Source organism: Oryzias melastigma, linkage group LG22 (genome assembly GCF_002922805.2).
Source record: "Oryzias melastigma strain HK-1 linkage group LG22, ASM292280v2, whole genome shotgun sequence".
NCBI lineage: Eukaryota > Metazoa > Chordata > Actinopteri > Beloniformes > Adrianichthyidae > Oryzias > Oryzias melastigma.
This window is the reverse complement of record NC_050533.1, coordinates 13,792,263-13,805,592: the sequence shown is the minus strand read 5'-3', so window position 1 is coordinate 13,805,592 and position 13,330 is coordinate 13,792,263. Positions and strand designations below refer to the sequence as shown.

Genomic DNA, 13,330 nt, shown 5'->3' with positions numbered 1-13,330 from the left:
AGGGACAAAGCGGTCAAGAAAATGGATGGATGGATGGATGTTGTGTTTGCTGTGACATAACTTACACACTGCGTGACTTTTATCCAATTGACCCTCGACACTATGAAAGCCAAAATGCTTCCAAACGGTCGGTTTAGGCGAAGTCAGGGCCAGTCGGATGACAAGATCTGGAAGGTCAGCCAAGTTTGTGTGCTCTTCAAAAATATCAGAGTGAAATACATTTGGTTGTTACTTTTACTATAAATCATTATTGATTATTAAAAACAATTCAGAATTGTTTATGGACCATAATCCATTAATCTAAAACAACTATTCTTTTTTTCCCCTCACCACTACTGATTTCTCCACAAAAAACAAACAATTTTTAGCACTGATAAGTCAATATTTGGTATCAGTCAAATTTGACGATAAAAGTCAACTTTATTTGAAATAAAGCAATCAGAGATGAATTCTGGAACTCTTTCCATCATCTGGTATTATTTTCTGACCAGAGGTGTTTTCATCAATGAACTTTGACCTTCATAAAGAACCTGGATCTCATAAACACTAAAAAGCCTTTCTGGTTCGCTCGTTTTTTAAGTCAATTGTGCGACAAAATAAATCAATATTTTTTAAAATCACAGTAAGACAGGTCTTTTTTAAAGCTGGGACAAAAGTTCTGAGGAATTGCTTCTTTTGTTTTCTTTTCATTTGTCAGGAGGAAGTTTCTATTTCTGTTTTGTCATTTCAAGTTCATTTAGGACTTGGCAAGACCTATTCATTTTTATTATATTGTAATAAACTTGTGAATTAGCAGAAAGGGATTTTTTTTAAATGAGCTGTTTGGGAACATTAAAATAATTAACATAATTTTTTTTTCATCCCGGTCATTTTTCCTCTTCCAATGAATCGATTTTTCCTTTGCTCAAGTTTTCTTGGACAAAAACTTCAAAACTACTCCCTGTGATTTCAGGTAATTCAGATATCATGAGACTTCCCTCCACAGCAGCTGGTTGATCTGCGGTGCAGAAACCCCCGTGGCGAAGATAGTGCTATATCCNNNTTTTTTTTTTTTTTTTTTTAAGTGTGCACAAAAGTTTTCCCCTTCCTCCTCTCCTGTACTGACTCCATCTCCTCCATATGCAGCAAACTTGGGATAATCTGCCGTACACTAAAACCCACCGCTGACTAAAAAATGAGAGACAGAGGGGGAGATAAATGGTGTGGAAAAGGCAAAGAAAAGGAAAATAGTGAGAGTTAAAGGAGGGGAGGCGGCATATGGGATGTAGGATGAAATACAGAAAAAGGAAGAAAAAAGTTCAAGAAGAAAGAGAGGGGGAAAGAAGAGAAAAAAATGCAGCCCAGTCCCCCAGCATGCTGGCTCGGAAATATGAGCAGGCTCGACAATTAGGGAAGTCAGGCAGTATGGCCCTTTCCCCCATTGTGTGGAGTGGCTTAGAGTCCTCATCAGCCTATCAGCTAACTGACAGGCAGAGAGCTGCTCTATTCAGCACCGCAGATACAAGCTGCAGGCCAAACGGCTGCCAGGTCCCTTATGACCCCACAATCCCTTGCCGGTGACAGCTTCAAGCTCCATAGCAAATTAGGCGCTCTCACATTACAATCGCAGAAGACAGATTCCATTAACGGTATCTGAAATTGAGTAGAGAGCAGGCCCGTTATCAGACCTGACTCATAAGCACCGCCATTAATCACAAGGCATGATACCATTTATACATTTCCAGCTCTCTGCCTGCCGCTGTGATAGTCAGCCACAAAAGGCCTGATGAGACTTAGGCTAGGGGAACAATGGAGCTTTCTGAGGAAAGCGCGGTAAATCAGGGAAAAAAAAGGGGAAAGGGAGAGCGAGAGAAGGGTGGAAAAAAGAAAAAAAACGTGTGCTTGCTGACTACTTCCCCTTTTTTTTCTCGCTGGGTTTTCTCTCTCCTCTATTCCTCTCCTGTGTTCTCTGTAAGGCAGGCGAGCTGAACGAGGATGTACAGTAGTACGCCTGTGTCTGCGCACTTAAAAGGGGGGTGGGGCGTCTTTGGAGTGGGTCTTAATAAGAGATAGCAGAGTCTTTCCGCTCCAGGAATTAGTAGTAACTTGAAGGAAGGATGAAGAAGGGTGGTAAGATGATGGGTGGGGGGCAGATGGGGACTTTTGTTGAGGTTCAGAGACCTCCCGCACCCATAATTTTACCTCACTGCATGACAATTAACCCACAGCTCAAACACCAAGCAGGGGGCTGGTGTTTTGGGTGGGGGCAGAATAATCATGGGGGGTCCGTGGTTGTTACACCTACTCTGAAGCTATTCTGACACACACTTTCTGTTAGAGCTTGTCAGTTGTTAGGAGCTCAGCGGTGTGTGCATAGAGCAGCCTGTAAATGACCTGTCTGTCTGCGCGGGACCACCTGCGTCCCACGCCGCTCCGCTCATTCTCCCGGCTGGCTGCTCCCAGAGCGGGCAGATAAAGCAGGACACATTCTGACACCAGTGTGGCCATGTTCCCTGTTATCACAGCTCAATGTTGTGCAGGATGCTGCTGCTGCGCTGAAATGTTGTGGCTCAGTGACAATGGGCTGCTGGAGAAGTAGCAGGAGAATAACACGGCTGAAAATGAGACTATTCTACCCTGCACTAATCCGCCCTGCCAAAATGCCTGCATCATCACTTGGGTAATTAACTGGATGATAAATAGTATGCAAGACGCCAGAAATGGAGCACTAACAGAAATAATAGTGTTTGATTTAAATGAAAACATACTTGTCATCAGATAAAGCTAAAATGGATTAAAAACTATACAATCAAGGTAAATACAATGGACATGACAAGGTCAGTGTATGGCATCAAGGTTAGAAGACCTGGCTTATTTACAGCGTGGGCCGGACCGCTGCCAGCATCAGCCGTCTGTGCTGAATAACAGCACACAAGAAGCCTCCACCAGCTGTCTGCTCTGAATGATGCTCCACAATGGAGCCGGCCAAGGGAGACACTGTCATACACCACCCTGGGGAACGCACAATGCCACAGCTGTGCCATCGCGGATCAGAGCTGCACTGTTCTCTAACTAAGTGGTGGTTTGGGAGGCAGCGCTGGAAACAAATCACACATTCCTGAAGAGGATGGAAAGCCGGAGAGAGGAGGTGGCCCGACTCAGGCTGAGGTTTCCAGCTGGCCTTCGCTCACACCCAAAGGGTTCCCCTCTGGCCAGGACATTAGCCAGAGCATTTAGCAGCTATTATATGATGTCTGATGTGCTGCTTTGAAGTTTCCACGCTCAAGCAGGAATTGATCGAAATTAAGCAAAATAAAAGAAACTTAAAAGTAAGTGCAGTTTCAGTTTGAACATATTTAGAGAGGATTGCAAAAAGTCTTTCAGCACAAAAAGCCTTATGACTACAGTATTATCATTATAAATTCTGTTCTCTGTTTGATAATCTTACCATGGGAATAAAAGTTGGATTTCTGTGCTTTTATTTTTGATAAATCATTGCAAAATCAGAATGCTAAGAAAGTAAAGAGAACATGGTTGGCCTTTTTTTTTCTGAAAAATCATTTTATCAAGAAAGTTTTTCAATAGCAAAATATGTCTTCTTTTAAAATATACATTTTTTGGTTTATTTAAAGAAATTTTAAATTTTACTTTGTACCTAAACATAAATGCTTTAAATACACTTGAGTAGAAGTTTATCCTAAAAAAAAAAAAACTTATAACTGGTGAGATATGCAGTTATTTCAGGAAAAAAATGAATCAATGTTAGTTTGTTTGGATTCAAGTATAATTTTCTATATTTTTTTAACTTTTATTTTGATCTCAAGTCTCTGTTAAATTAAAATTTCACATATTTTAATCTCATCTCTCTGAAATAAATTATGTTTTTTAAGTCAATTATTGGAGATTAAATTGATTTATTTTGAGATGAGAAGATTGTTTTAGTAGGTTTTGTCAAAATAAAAGTACCTATTTTAAATACATTCTCCTTTTCATTTAAGCAACTGAATCTTTTCCTTTAAACATTTTTGAAGCCAATCATGACACCGCAAACCGCCCTGGTCTGACTGGAGTATTGAAACAGGGTAACCAAAAAAAAGGGTCCAAAAAGAAAAAAAAAAAAACGATGGTGCTGCTCAGACATTATCCATATCCAGGAACGTGCTCCATTCCTACAAGTGCATGAAAAATTAATCACCACATTTCTGCTCAGACAAAGCAGTCACTGACATGACAGTTCCTCTCAGAATGCCATCTTAATCTCTACCCACCACACACACACAAAAAACAATTTGCAAATGCTGTGCATATGCAATTCGCTGAATGCTTTTTTTTTACATTCATTTTTCTAACCAAAGTCATTAGGCACATACCAATGGTACGTAAATGTTGCTGTATAGATTCCATTAACTAATTCTGGGTGAACTGTAATTGTGGAGTCTGATCCGTCTCTGTGGCTTATTAGGCCCGCATGTGGTGGGTGAGGAATGTAATATTGACGTCCGAGGCTGACACAATCTCGAGCCCACGGGCGAGAGGAATATTAAACTGGTACAGCATTTTGCTGTCTATCTAGCCCTCCACCCCCCTCCACTCTCCTCCTCATGCCGTAGCCAGTAATGAGGAAATAACATCTTCATTAGACATCTGTTTAACTGTATTAGAGCACGAGTCCTGGGGGAACCATTGGTCATGCTGTGGATAGGGAGAGTAAAGGAGGTCTATTGGACGACAATTTGACGGGTGAGATACCACGGAAAGGGGGGAAAAGTGTCTGGAGAGTTTGTAGAAAATAAAGACAATAAAATTAATTTTTTGAGGGAGATTTTTATCCAACAAAGTGCAGCAGATGTGGGTAGGAGGGGCATCCTCACCACCTGGAGGGAGAGGTGAGAACAGAATCTCACAAAATGACTGTTTAGCTGCTTCCTGATGACAAAACTATACAAGTGGCTTGAAGAATAAAAGAAAAAAGGACTCTTGATGCACCTTCTGACTTTAGTCCAACTCAGTGTGCACATGTTTACCCCTATGGAAAAAACAGCTCACCTGATCAAGGAGAGACTGCACAATAATGACCATATGGTGGAGGTCCTTATAAGGAGCTGAGGGTGCAGAACAAGGCAGGAGATGGCGATGAGCCCACTCTCCTGTTCACTGAGGGTTCAGTTTTGGCGCCGGAGCCTCTCACAGGTGTGCCATTTCTCTAAAGGGCCGCCAGGGAAAACAGAAGCCAGACACGTTACGTAATCATGTGATCAAACCTGTGAGGGCTTTTTTTTTTTTTTATTTCTGCTCTGATGGCTGTCAGCTCACTAGCGCCTCGGCTCCTGGTTTCCTGGATAAGCTCGGGAACGGGGAGAGATTCCTCTCAGGTAGCAGAGATTCCGAGTAGCTTTAGCAGATAAACGAGAGCGAGCTGAATATCGAGCTGTCGGGATTATCCCGCTATGAAGGGGTGCATTCCTCCGGAGTCGTGTGGCTGAGGTCTGCGGATCTCTGCGAGCCCAGTTTTTCCCCAACCCTCCAAGTGCAATCGATGGTAATTATCATTACGTCCAGCATCCTCAAAGGCTTGTCAGGCCATGGTGTGAAAACATAAAAAGACATGCAATTTGGCCATCAAACCGCACGATCGAGCCAAGAGGACTGTAATTGACAAATCAAAGGGAAGCTAAAGTGTTACATTTAAACTTATGCAAGAGAGAGAAGTGGCTTCCAAGCCTATCAACTTACATTCCCCCACATTAAACACGGCAATCTGCCCGACTAATTTAAATTGATACATCAAAGGCTTGCAGTGTTGGAAATATTCCAGATGAATTTCAAGGTTTCACAATTTATAATTTCTGCAAAAAAAAAAAAAATGCCTCTGAGTAGCAGCATTAACTTCAATAAATGTTGCCATCTGAACATAATCAAAGCACTAATTTGAATGGATGGGAGCCAACTTCTGAGCAGAGCAAACCTACAAATAGGAAGAGTTCAAAAGGTTTATGAGGGACACAAAAGGACAGAAAAAAGCACGCTGTGCTATCATTGTTAGAAATGTGGCAGATTAGCCTCATTGTTGGGAAACAGATGAAGAAAAATGGTAAGTTTTGATGTTTTAATTGCAGAAAAAGGCCAAACTAGAGAGCACCTGTGGGCGAAGCATGAAACCAACGTCTTTAATACGGTTGAAGCATTTAGTGCCTGAAAAAAAAGCTTGTTCATCTTCCAGATGACTTTTCCTCTCATGTTATGACCTCTTCAGAGACTAATCAATCAGCAAAATGTTGTTTGAGATTACCGGCCTCAGAGATCATCACATAGTGGCGTCTAAACGGGAATTATCTAAAGCTTTTCGTGTTTCTTTTTTTCTTCTTCAAAGCAGAGATCCCACACTTCCACTTTTTTGTTCTGATTCCAGTCCTCACAAACCAGTAGCTCTTCATAATGACCTTTTTACTTGACCATAATCCAAGATTGGATCTAAATCCCTGGAGATTACTAACAAGCAAAAATCACCCAGACTACAAGGGTGTTTTGTAGCCTCAGAATAAATAAATGTCTGCTCCAGAGATGAGTCTGCCCATCCAACTCACCGGCTGCTCGTTACACGAAAGGACCCACTTGAGAGCGAGAATAAACATTCATTTAAGAACTCTCTTCCCTTTGACATGCTCCCCTATTCAGGCCTGAAACTGGCATGGTAGATGTGAGGAAATATTCAGAGTTTTCCCACCTTTAAATATCTTTTGGTTCTCAACGTGCAGCAGAGAACAAAACCAATTGGAGATTGGAAAATTGTTATTACCCACTAATAAAAGAGCGTGTAGACAGCTGTAAAGCACAACATTTTGGGGTCAGCAGCAGTAAAAAGTGCCTGGCAGCACAGAGGCTGTGTTCATCACCAAGTGAAGGAAGAGGAAACTGAAGACAGGCGAGAGGGAGGAGCAGCGTCAGTGATCCCGCTCCTCTCAGACCCAGGAGGCAAGAAGGGGGAGATTAGAAATCGTGCCATGTCAGGATTGGGAGCATACTGGGCAGTGGGGGGTAGCAGGAGAACAGGGATGTCAGGGAGGGGGGCGTGGGGAGGGGTTGCCAGCACGATAATTGTGATATACATACACATACACGCGCACTCGCAATGGGTGGCTGATGGGTAAACACGCAGGGTAGGACGATGGGAGGGAGGTGGGTGGCTGGGTTCTGCTCCTGAATACTGAGCAGAGGATCAGGAGCACCACCGCCTGTCAGTCAGGACCTAAAAATACCCCTCTCTGCTGCATACGGCATCATGATGCAAAAAGTAACTCAGAGGAAATTTGAAGACCCCTTTTCACTCCGCAGAGCCTTCCAGAGTTTGGAACTTCTCCCAAAGTGTTACAGGACCTTCTTTCACTTTATAGACCCACTGATCTTCTTTTGATCTGTTTTTAAAAGTATTCCCAGTGTTTTTTTTAATTATAATTAATTGTGAGATTCTGCAGAGTTAATCAGAAATTCACCTCCAAGTTGTGAGCAGAACCATTGATGTGGAGCAATCCCGCCTCCAATTTCCCCTTCCATTGATGAGAGCTCTTTGTTTACAATCTTCCACTAGCTTATAGCCCCTCACGCCCCCAACCTAGCATTACCGGTACAACAAAAATGTCCAGCTATCCAGCAGGGTATTTCTAAAGACCAGTACTGGAAATGTCCCCATTTATTTTGCTTCAAAGAGATAAATTCTTTTGAAGTCATCTATAGATTCAAATGTGATCTGTTTTTGCACAAAGCTAGAGTGATTTGTGTTTCACAATAAAAAAAAAGTTGAAATTTGAATGAATGGTGTCATACCTGCACACAGTTAAGCAGAGGAAACCACAAGCTGCAGCTCCCAGAAGGCTGTTCACCAGGTTGACACTGTGAGCAGGAGACAGAGGCAGGAGCTTCATAGCCAGGTGAGCTAAAAGGGTGAAGATGGGATAGCCTGGAGGATGAGCCACCTAAAAGAAGAACAAAATAAAACCCGTCTCATAAAAGACGGCATAAATATAATAATGTGACACATTTACAGCTGAAAGAGCGGGAATTGTTTTGATCAGCATGTGACTAAATGTTGGCAAAAAGGTTCAGATTCAAACATAGTTTGCTCTCATGCTGTTAAATAAAATACCACTGACAGATATTAAGAGGAGTCAGACACATTCAGGCTAACTTATGATGCAGCCCCCCCCTCCCTGTACTTTCTTCTTCTTTTGGCCTCTTCCCAAGGACAATGCAGGTCCCAGGAGCCTGTGGCGTTCTCCCGCTTCAGCCCTCAAACCACCGCAGAGCCGCAGTCGTTCCCGCCTGGGGGATCTCGGCAATCACAGCAATTAGCGGCTAAGTCTCCTCCACCCAGATAAGGGCTCAGTCATTAAACGCAGGCTCATTCTCTGGCTTTGATAACATGAGCCGTGCAAGGCAGGGAAGAAGGGGGCAGCTCTTCAAATGAGAATGGAGCTGAAAGGTGAAAGAGTGACTGCCTTGTTCGTCACCTCGAACATAAAGTCTTAATGATTTAGTTGGGGGAAAAAGATGAATATATATATATATATATATATATAAAGGCTCTATGCTCGCAGCTAAAAAAAATAATCAAAAATTAAGTACAAAATAATAGAAGAAAATCTCCCAGTTACCAGGTTAGACAAATGTTGCCTCCGACAAGTTAAAAATCTTTAGATGTGATGCCTGTATGAAGGACCTTGCAGAACAAATCTGTGAGGTATGCAGCTGAAGGACAGCAGTGGGAGCAAAGCGAGGCAAAACTCTGGGGAACAGAAAGAGAGGGGGGGATCTGCAGCTCGGGGACTAGGGATGGCCTGCAAGGCCCGAGGGAAGCCTGAAAGGCAGGCGGGGAGGCCACACGGACTGCAGCACCAACGGCAGGATTACTGGCATAGTGACACCGACACAGCCTCCCTAAAAGGATCACAGCGGCGTAATAAACTTTATTAAATAATAAAACTTATTATAACTGTTAACCCGATTTAGTTCATTCTTTGCGGCTTACACACACACACAAAAAAAGAGGGTTGGATATAATAAGCCTTATACCGTACATAAGGCAAAGCCTACAAAAGCCATCGCCTTACCATTGACTTTAATTGGATTTGAAAAACGGGTTGCAAATTATAGCATTCTCTACTTGCAACTTAGTAAAATAAGTGTACAGAAAAGAAGGGTGAAAAACCTGTGGACTGAAAGTAAATTAATCTGCTTTCTGCCCATGCTTAATTAAACTTCCTTAATGCTTATAAGAGTTAATGAGTGAATTGATTAAACAATACGGCTAATACTTACCCCTAGTTCACATGCAGTGGTGATCAGCTCTCCTGTGGAAGAGAATAGGGGAGAAAATTAATGTAAACCCAATAATTATTATTAAGAGACAAGTCTGTTCCCAAAGTTTTCCCAAATCAAATACTTGCACTGGGGTTTTGCATTAATTTGCCCGGATCAAAACCTGCAAATCTTCCCAGTGTGACATTTCCTAAGCGGCACGTTCATTCTCTTCATCTTTTACTTCTCCCCTGATGCCTCCCTCCCTTCTCCGGCTCGTACGCACACACACATACACAAACCATCAGACTCCCTCTTCAATACGCTGTCACACAAAGACACACATATGGTGATCTGAGAATAATGCTTCCAGTCCCATCCTCCCCGCGCATCGGGGTCCTTCCCTTTCCTCTTTTCTTGTGCTGCTCTACGTGCCTCTTTGCTTCTCCCACACCCCCAGTGTCTCCTTTAGTCCGCTGGGCACAAACAGAAAAGCAATGTCGTTGACAGACACAGAATGAGGTAAGCTGTAAAATACAAAAAAGGAAGCTGTACTGTTTTTTTGATGAGCTCTGTGTGAGGTGCAGCACATAAGAAGACAAACAAACTAACTAAAAGCTATTTGGGGAAGCTTTAATGTATCTGGGCACAAACCCATTTGTGCCAGTATACACCCAAAGCGTTTCAAATTATACTGATTTCTCACTCAGTGTTTGCATCTCCCACTCATGGAAATTGAAATTTGGTTCAGATTAAATGACATTGATAAATTCCGGGGATCAGAATAGCTCCCTCTACTGGTGGCACATGGATAGTCTACAAACACATCTGTGAAAACAGGATAATTAACAGATAAGCTGTGTAGGATCCCAATTAGCTTTAAAAATAATAATATAATAAAGAATTTACCAAAGCGTGCATGTTTTTATCAAGTAATCTTGAGTGTTGTAATTTATTTCTCAACAAAAAGGGCAGCAGAAGGGAGCATATGGAATGTGTAATTCAGACAGCTGTCGTTTTTAAGAACCATAATCACAAATAAAAATTTAAAACAGCAACAACGCGTCGACTACTCTGAAAAAAATTTACAGAATAGAGTGGCTCAATTTCAGATGGCTGCCTCACACGTTTCCAAGCATTGCCGACACACTGAATTATGATGCCTAAATTCTGCCACACGACGAGCACAAACTCTTATCAATCTAATGGAGCATGAAGTCAGAACTCCTCCACCTGCAAAGCTTAAATGTTTTCACAGCTCCATTTCATCTGGCATGAGCCGCCAGCTACCTGGCATCAATTTTACATCACACTTTCTCATCCCTCATCGGTTTCTCAATTTTCCCTCATTTTCTTTCCACTTTCACCCCATTCAGCACAGAAACTAGTGCTAAGCCAAAACATTCATCTCGGTACCACAGAGATGCAGTTCTGCGGCCTCAATGCTAAAAAGAGAAAATATTGACTCAATGGGGTAGCAGCACGGGTGCCAGGAGTCTTTGTGATTGTGGAGCATGGGCACCCACATCAGTCTTCCCATAATCCCCATCATTTCCACACTTCAAATTCCTAGACAACAGCGTACCCGCGGGGCTGCGCTCAAGCCTCTCTAGGGCACATCACACCTAAAGAGATTAGGACAGAGAAGGAGACCTGGAGAATTCAGAAGGGTGTTCAGCTGGCACTATCAGAGCGGGCATCCTGCACCGTCCCTAAACACTGTGAAGAAGGGGCTGGACGTTTTTTCAAAGACCCTGCAAGACAGCAGAGGCACCAGCAGGACTAGTCAACCCTCCGACTGCTTGCTCTCTCCTCAGCTCATTTCTATCTGGCCAAGCTTTCCTTTTTTGCCCCCATTCAGCAAAAATGCATCCCGTTTTGCAACTCACACGTCTGAGCAGTGCAAACTTAACAAGCAGAGCCTTCACGCCAGCAAGTCCACATTTACAAGTTTGCAACCTTGCCATCACCTCTAAACAGTGTAGCTATAAATAGCATTCCCTCAAAAAAGCCACATTATGAGAATACTGGAAGACAATTTGGCCTAATATTACTACCTGTTATATTTAGATGTTAGAGGGCAGTTTTAGCATTAGTGTGTGAACTTAAAGTTAGGGTTAAATAACCTTTGTGCTATTTATTACAGAATATTTGCATGAGTAATGCTCCAAGTCAAGAGCCCTGCGGGGGACATAAACTATTTAATCTGGCCTGCCAAACTCGAATAAATCTTATTGATAATCTTTAACATTTTTTTCCCCTGTTATTTTGGTGTCTATCACATAGATGGCGCACTACAAATATATTGATTTTTGCTTAGATACAGAAAGTTATTCTGCTTTCATGTCGTGCTCGAAGATTTGTTGTTATATCTGATGTTCATGAACATCTTCCGAGTCAGACAGACATTTTTCCATCATTCCAACACCACATGAATGCAACATTTCTCTAAGTTTGCACTTTTCACTGACAGACATCAACCCATTGGTGCCACTGACTCTAAAACATGAAAAAAAGCCACAAATTGTAAAATAAAAAAATATATAAATTAAATTTTCTATCAAAATAAAACCATGGCTTCATCCAGATTTCACTTTTTTTTTCTTATGACTTGGGCTATCAAAACACTCCATGCATTTGGACCTGGTCCGACTTTTCTGTTAAATTTTAAAACCCTTTGTGGCTCAAAAGTCAAAACATTCGTCCACCCGTGCTCCAAGTCATAGTTAGCTTTCAACTGAATCTGTTCTGCTAAAATTAACAAGTATCATAAACAAGTACTATTTTGATTACTTTCCTAACTTAGAAGAATAAAAATAATATAATACAAGATGATATTGACAACTTTTTTTTAATAATTATTATCATAAGAAGGGTTTGCATCATAGAAAGTGAATTATGTTTTGATTATTTCCCTGTTTTTCAAACATGTTTCTTTATTTCCCCTCCGCCAGGCTCGTGAACATGCAGCACCACGGACAGCACCAGGAATACGTAAGCATCATCAAGACGCGACACCACTGCTGTCAACAAAGCCACGCGACGGTGTGAGAGTTAGCTATGCTAGCACCAACCTGAATCTCCGCCGGGGACAGTTCTCTGCACGCCGGGCACATAAAGAGCCACGATACATGCGACCACAGTGCCAGTTAGTATCCAGCTTGGCTTGTGCTCCGCAAACATTTTTTTCTTTGATGAAATAAACAAAACACTACGAATTCCTTTTTTTTTTCCGAGCTAGCTACCATTAGCATCTGTGAGAATTTGCTCTAAAAACTGTAAATACAGAAAAGTAAATCATCGATAACTATCTAAGACGTGGTTTCTGATAAGTGGCTGTGTTAAAATGCCTTTAATACTCAAAAGATATCGTTGCTTTATTAATAAAAGCTTTAAATTAGCTACAGTGCGGCTCTTTTGTTTCCGGAAAGGCAACCGCAGCCAAGTTTACAAGATAATCTCGCGATATTTTCTGAAAGGAGCGCCTTTGTTTAAGATTTTTTTTTAAGTTGCTATTTATTCTGCCGATCGAGTTACATCAGTAATTAGGAATTATTGTAACATGCGCTCAAGACGTTTACACTTAAAAAGAAAATGAATGAGCTCTACTTTCCTCATTTTACAGCAAGACAACTTATCTTGTAGAACAGGAAATACTCGATTCCTTTTCAAAATAAACTAAAGTGAAACAATTGCATTTTGTGTCTGTTTTATCATTAACAGATATTTTCTCATCAAAGTTTATATTAATAAATGTACAATAAATTACTAATATTGCCATTTTTCTATTTATCTTTCTTTCTTTTGTTTTTAAATATTAAGAAATGCTATGTTTTTTATTTTTTAGCAAATCTTGTGGAGTTGTTTTTGTAAAAGTTGAAAGAACTTATATTAAAAATGTCACAATCTAAACATATACATTAAATATAATACTGTGTTAAAAATAAAATATATATCAAAATAGACATTTTTGACATAGAATAGCTGCAGGCTTTAGTTGAAGTTAAATTCATAAAGTCCTAAAATTACTTATTAAAGGTTTTTTTTTTTTTTTTTTTTA

At 41.2% G+C, this 13,330-nt stretch overlaps 1 protein-coding gene across 5 annotated transcripts in view; it reads right to left on the bottom strand.

Moving 5' to 3' along the window:
* The window catches only part of tmem260 (transmembrane protein 260), a 38,096-nt gene extending 25,208 nt beyond the window's left edge, over nt 1–12,888 (bottom strand). For 2 of the 5 annotated variants that reach the window (XM_036209960.1, XM_024274174.2), the window contains exons 1-3: nt 12,345–12,887; nt 9,292–9,323; nt 7,801–7,949 (exon numbers count right to left, since the gene is read on the bottom strand). In XM_036209960.1, coding sequence (XP_036065853.1) covers nt 7,801–7,949; nt 9,292–9,323; nt 12,345–12,453 — 290 coding nt within the window. In that variant the 5' untranslated portion in view covers nt 12,454–12,887. Of the gene's footprint in view, nt 1–5,025; nt 5,948–7,800; nt 7,950–9,291; nt 9,324–12,344 lie in introns of those variants that run through there. The other 3 variants (XM_024274186.2, XM_024274192.2, XM_036209961.1) reach the window with 3 other exon arrangements.
* Nucleotides 12,889–13,330: the final 442 nt, after the last annotated feature.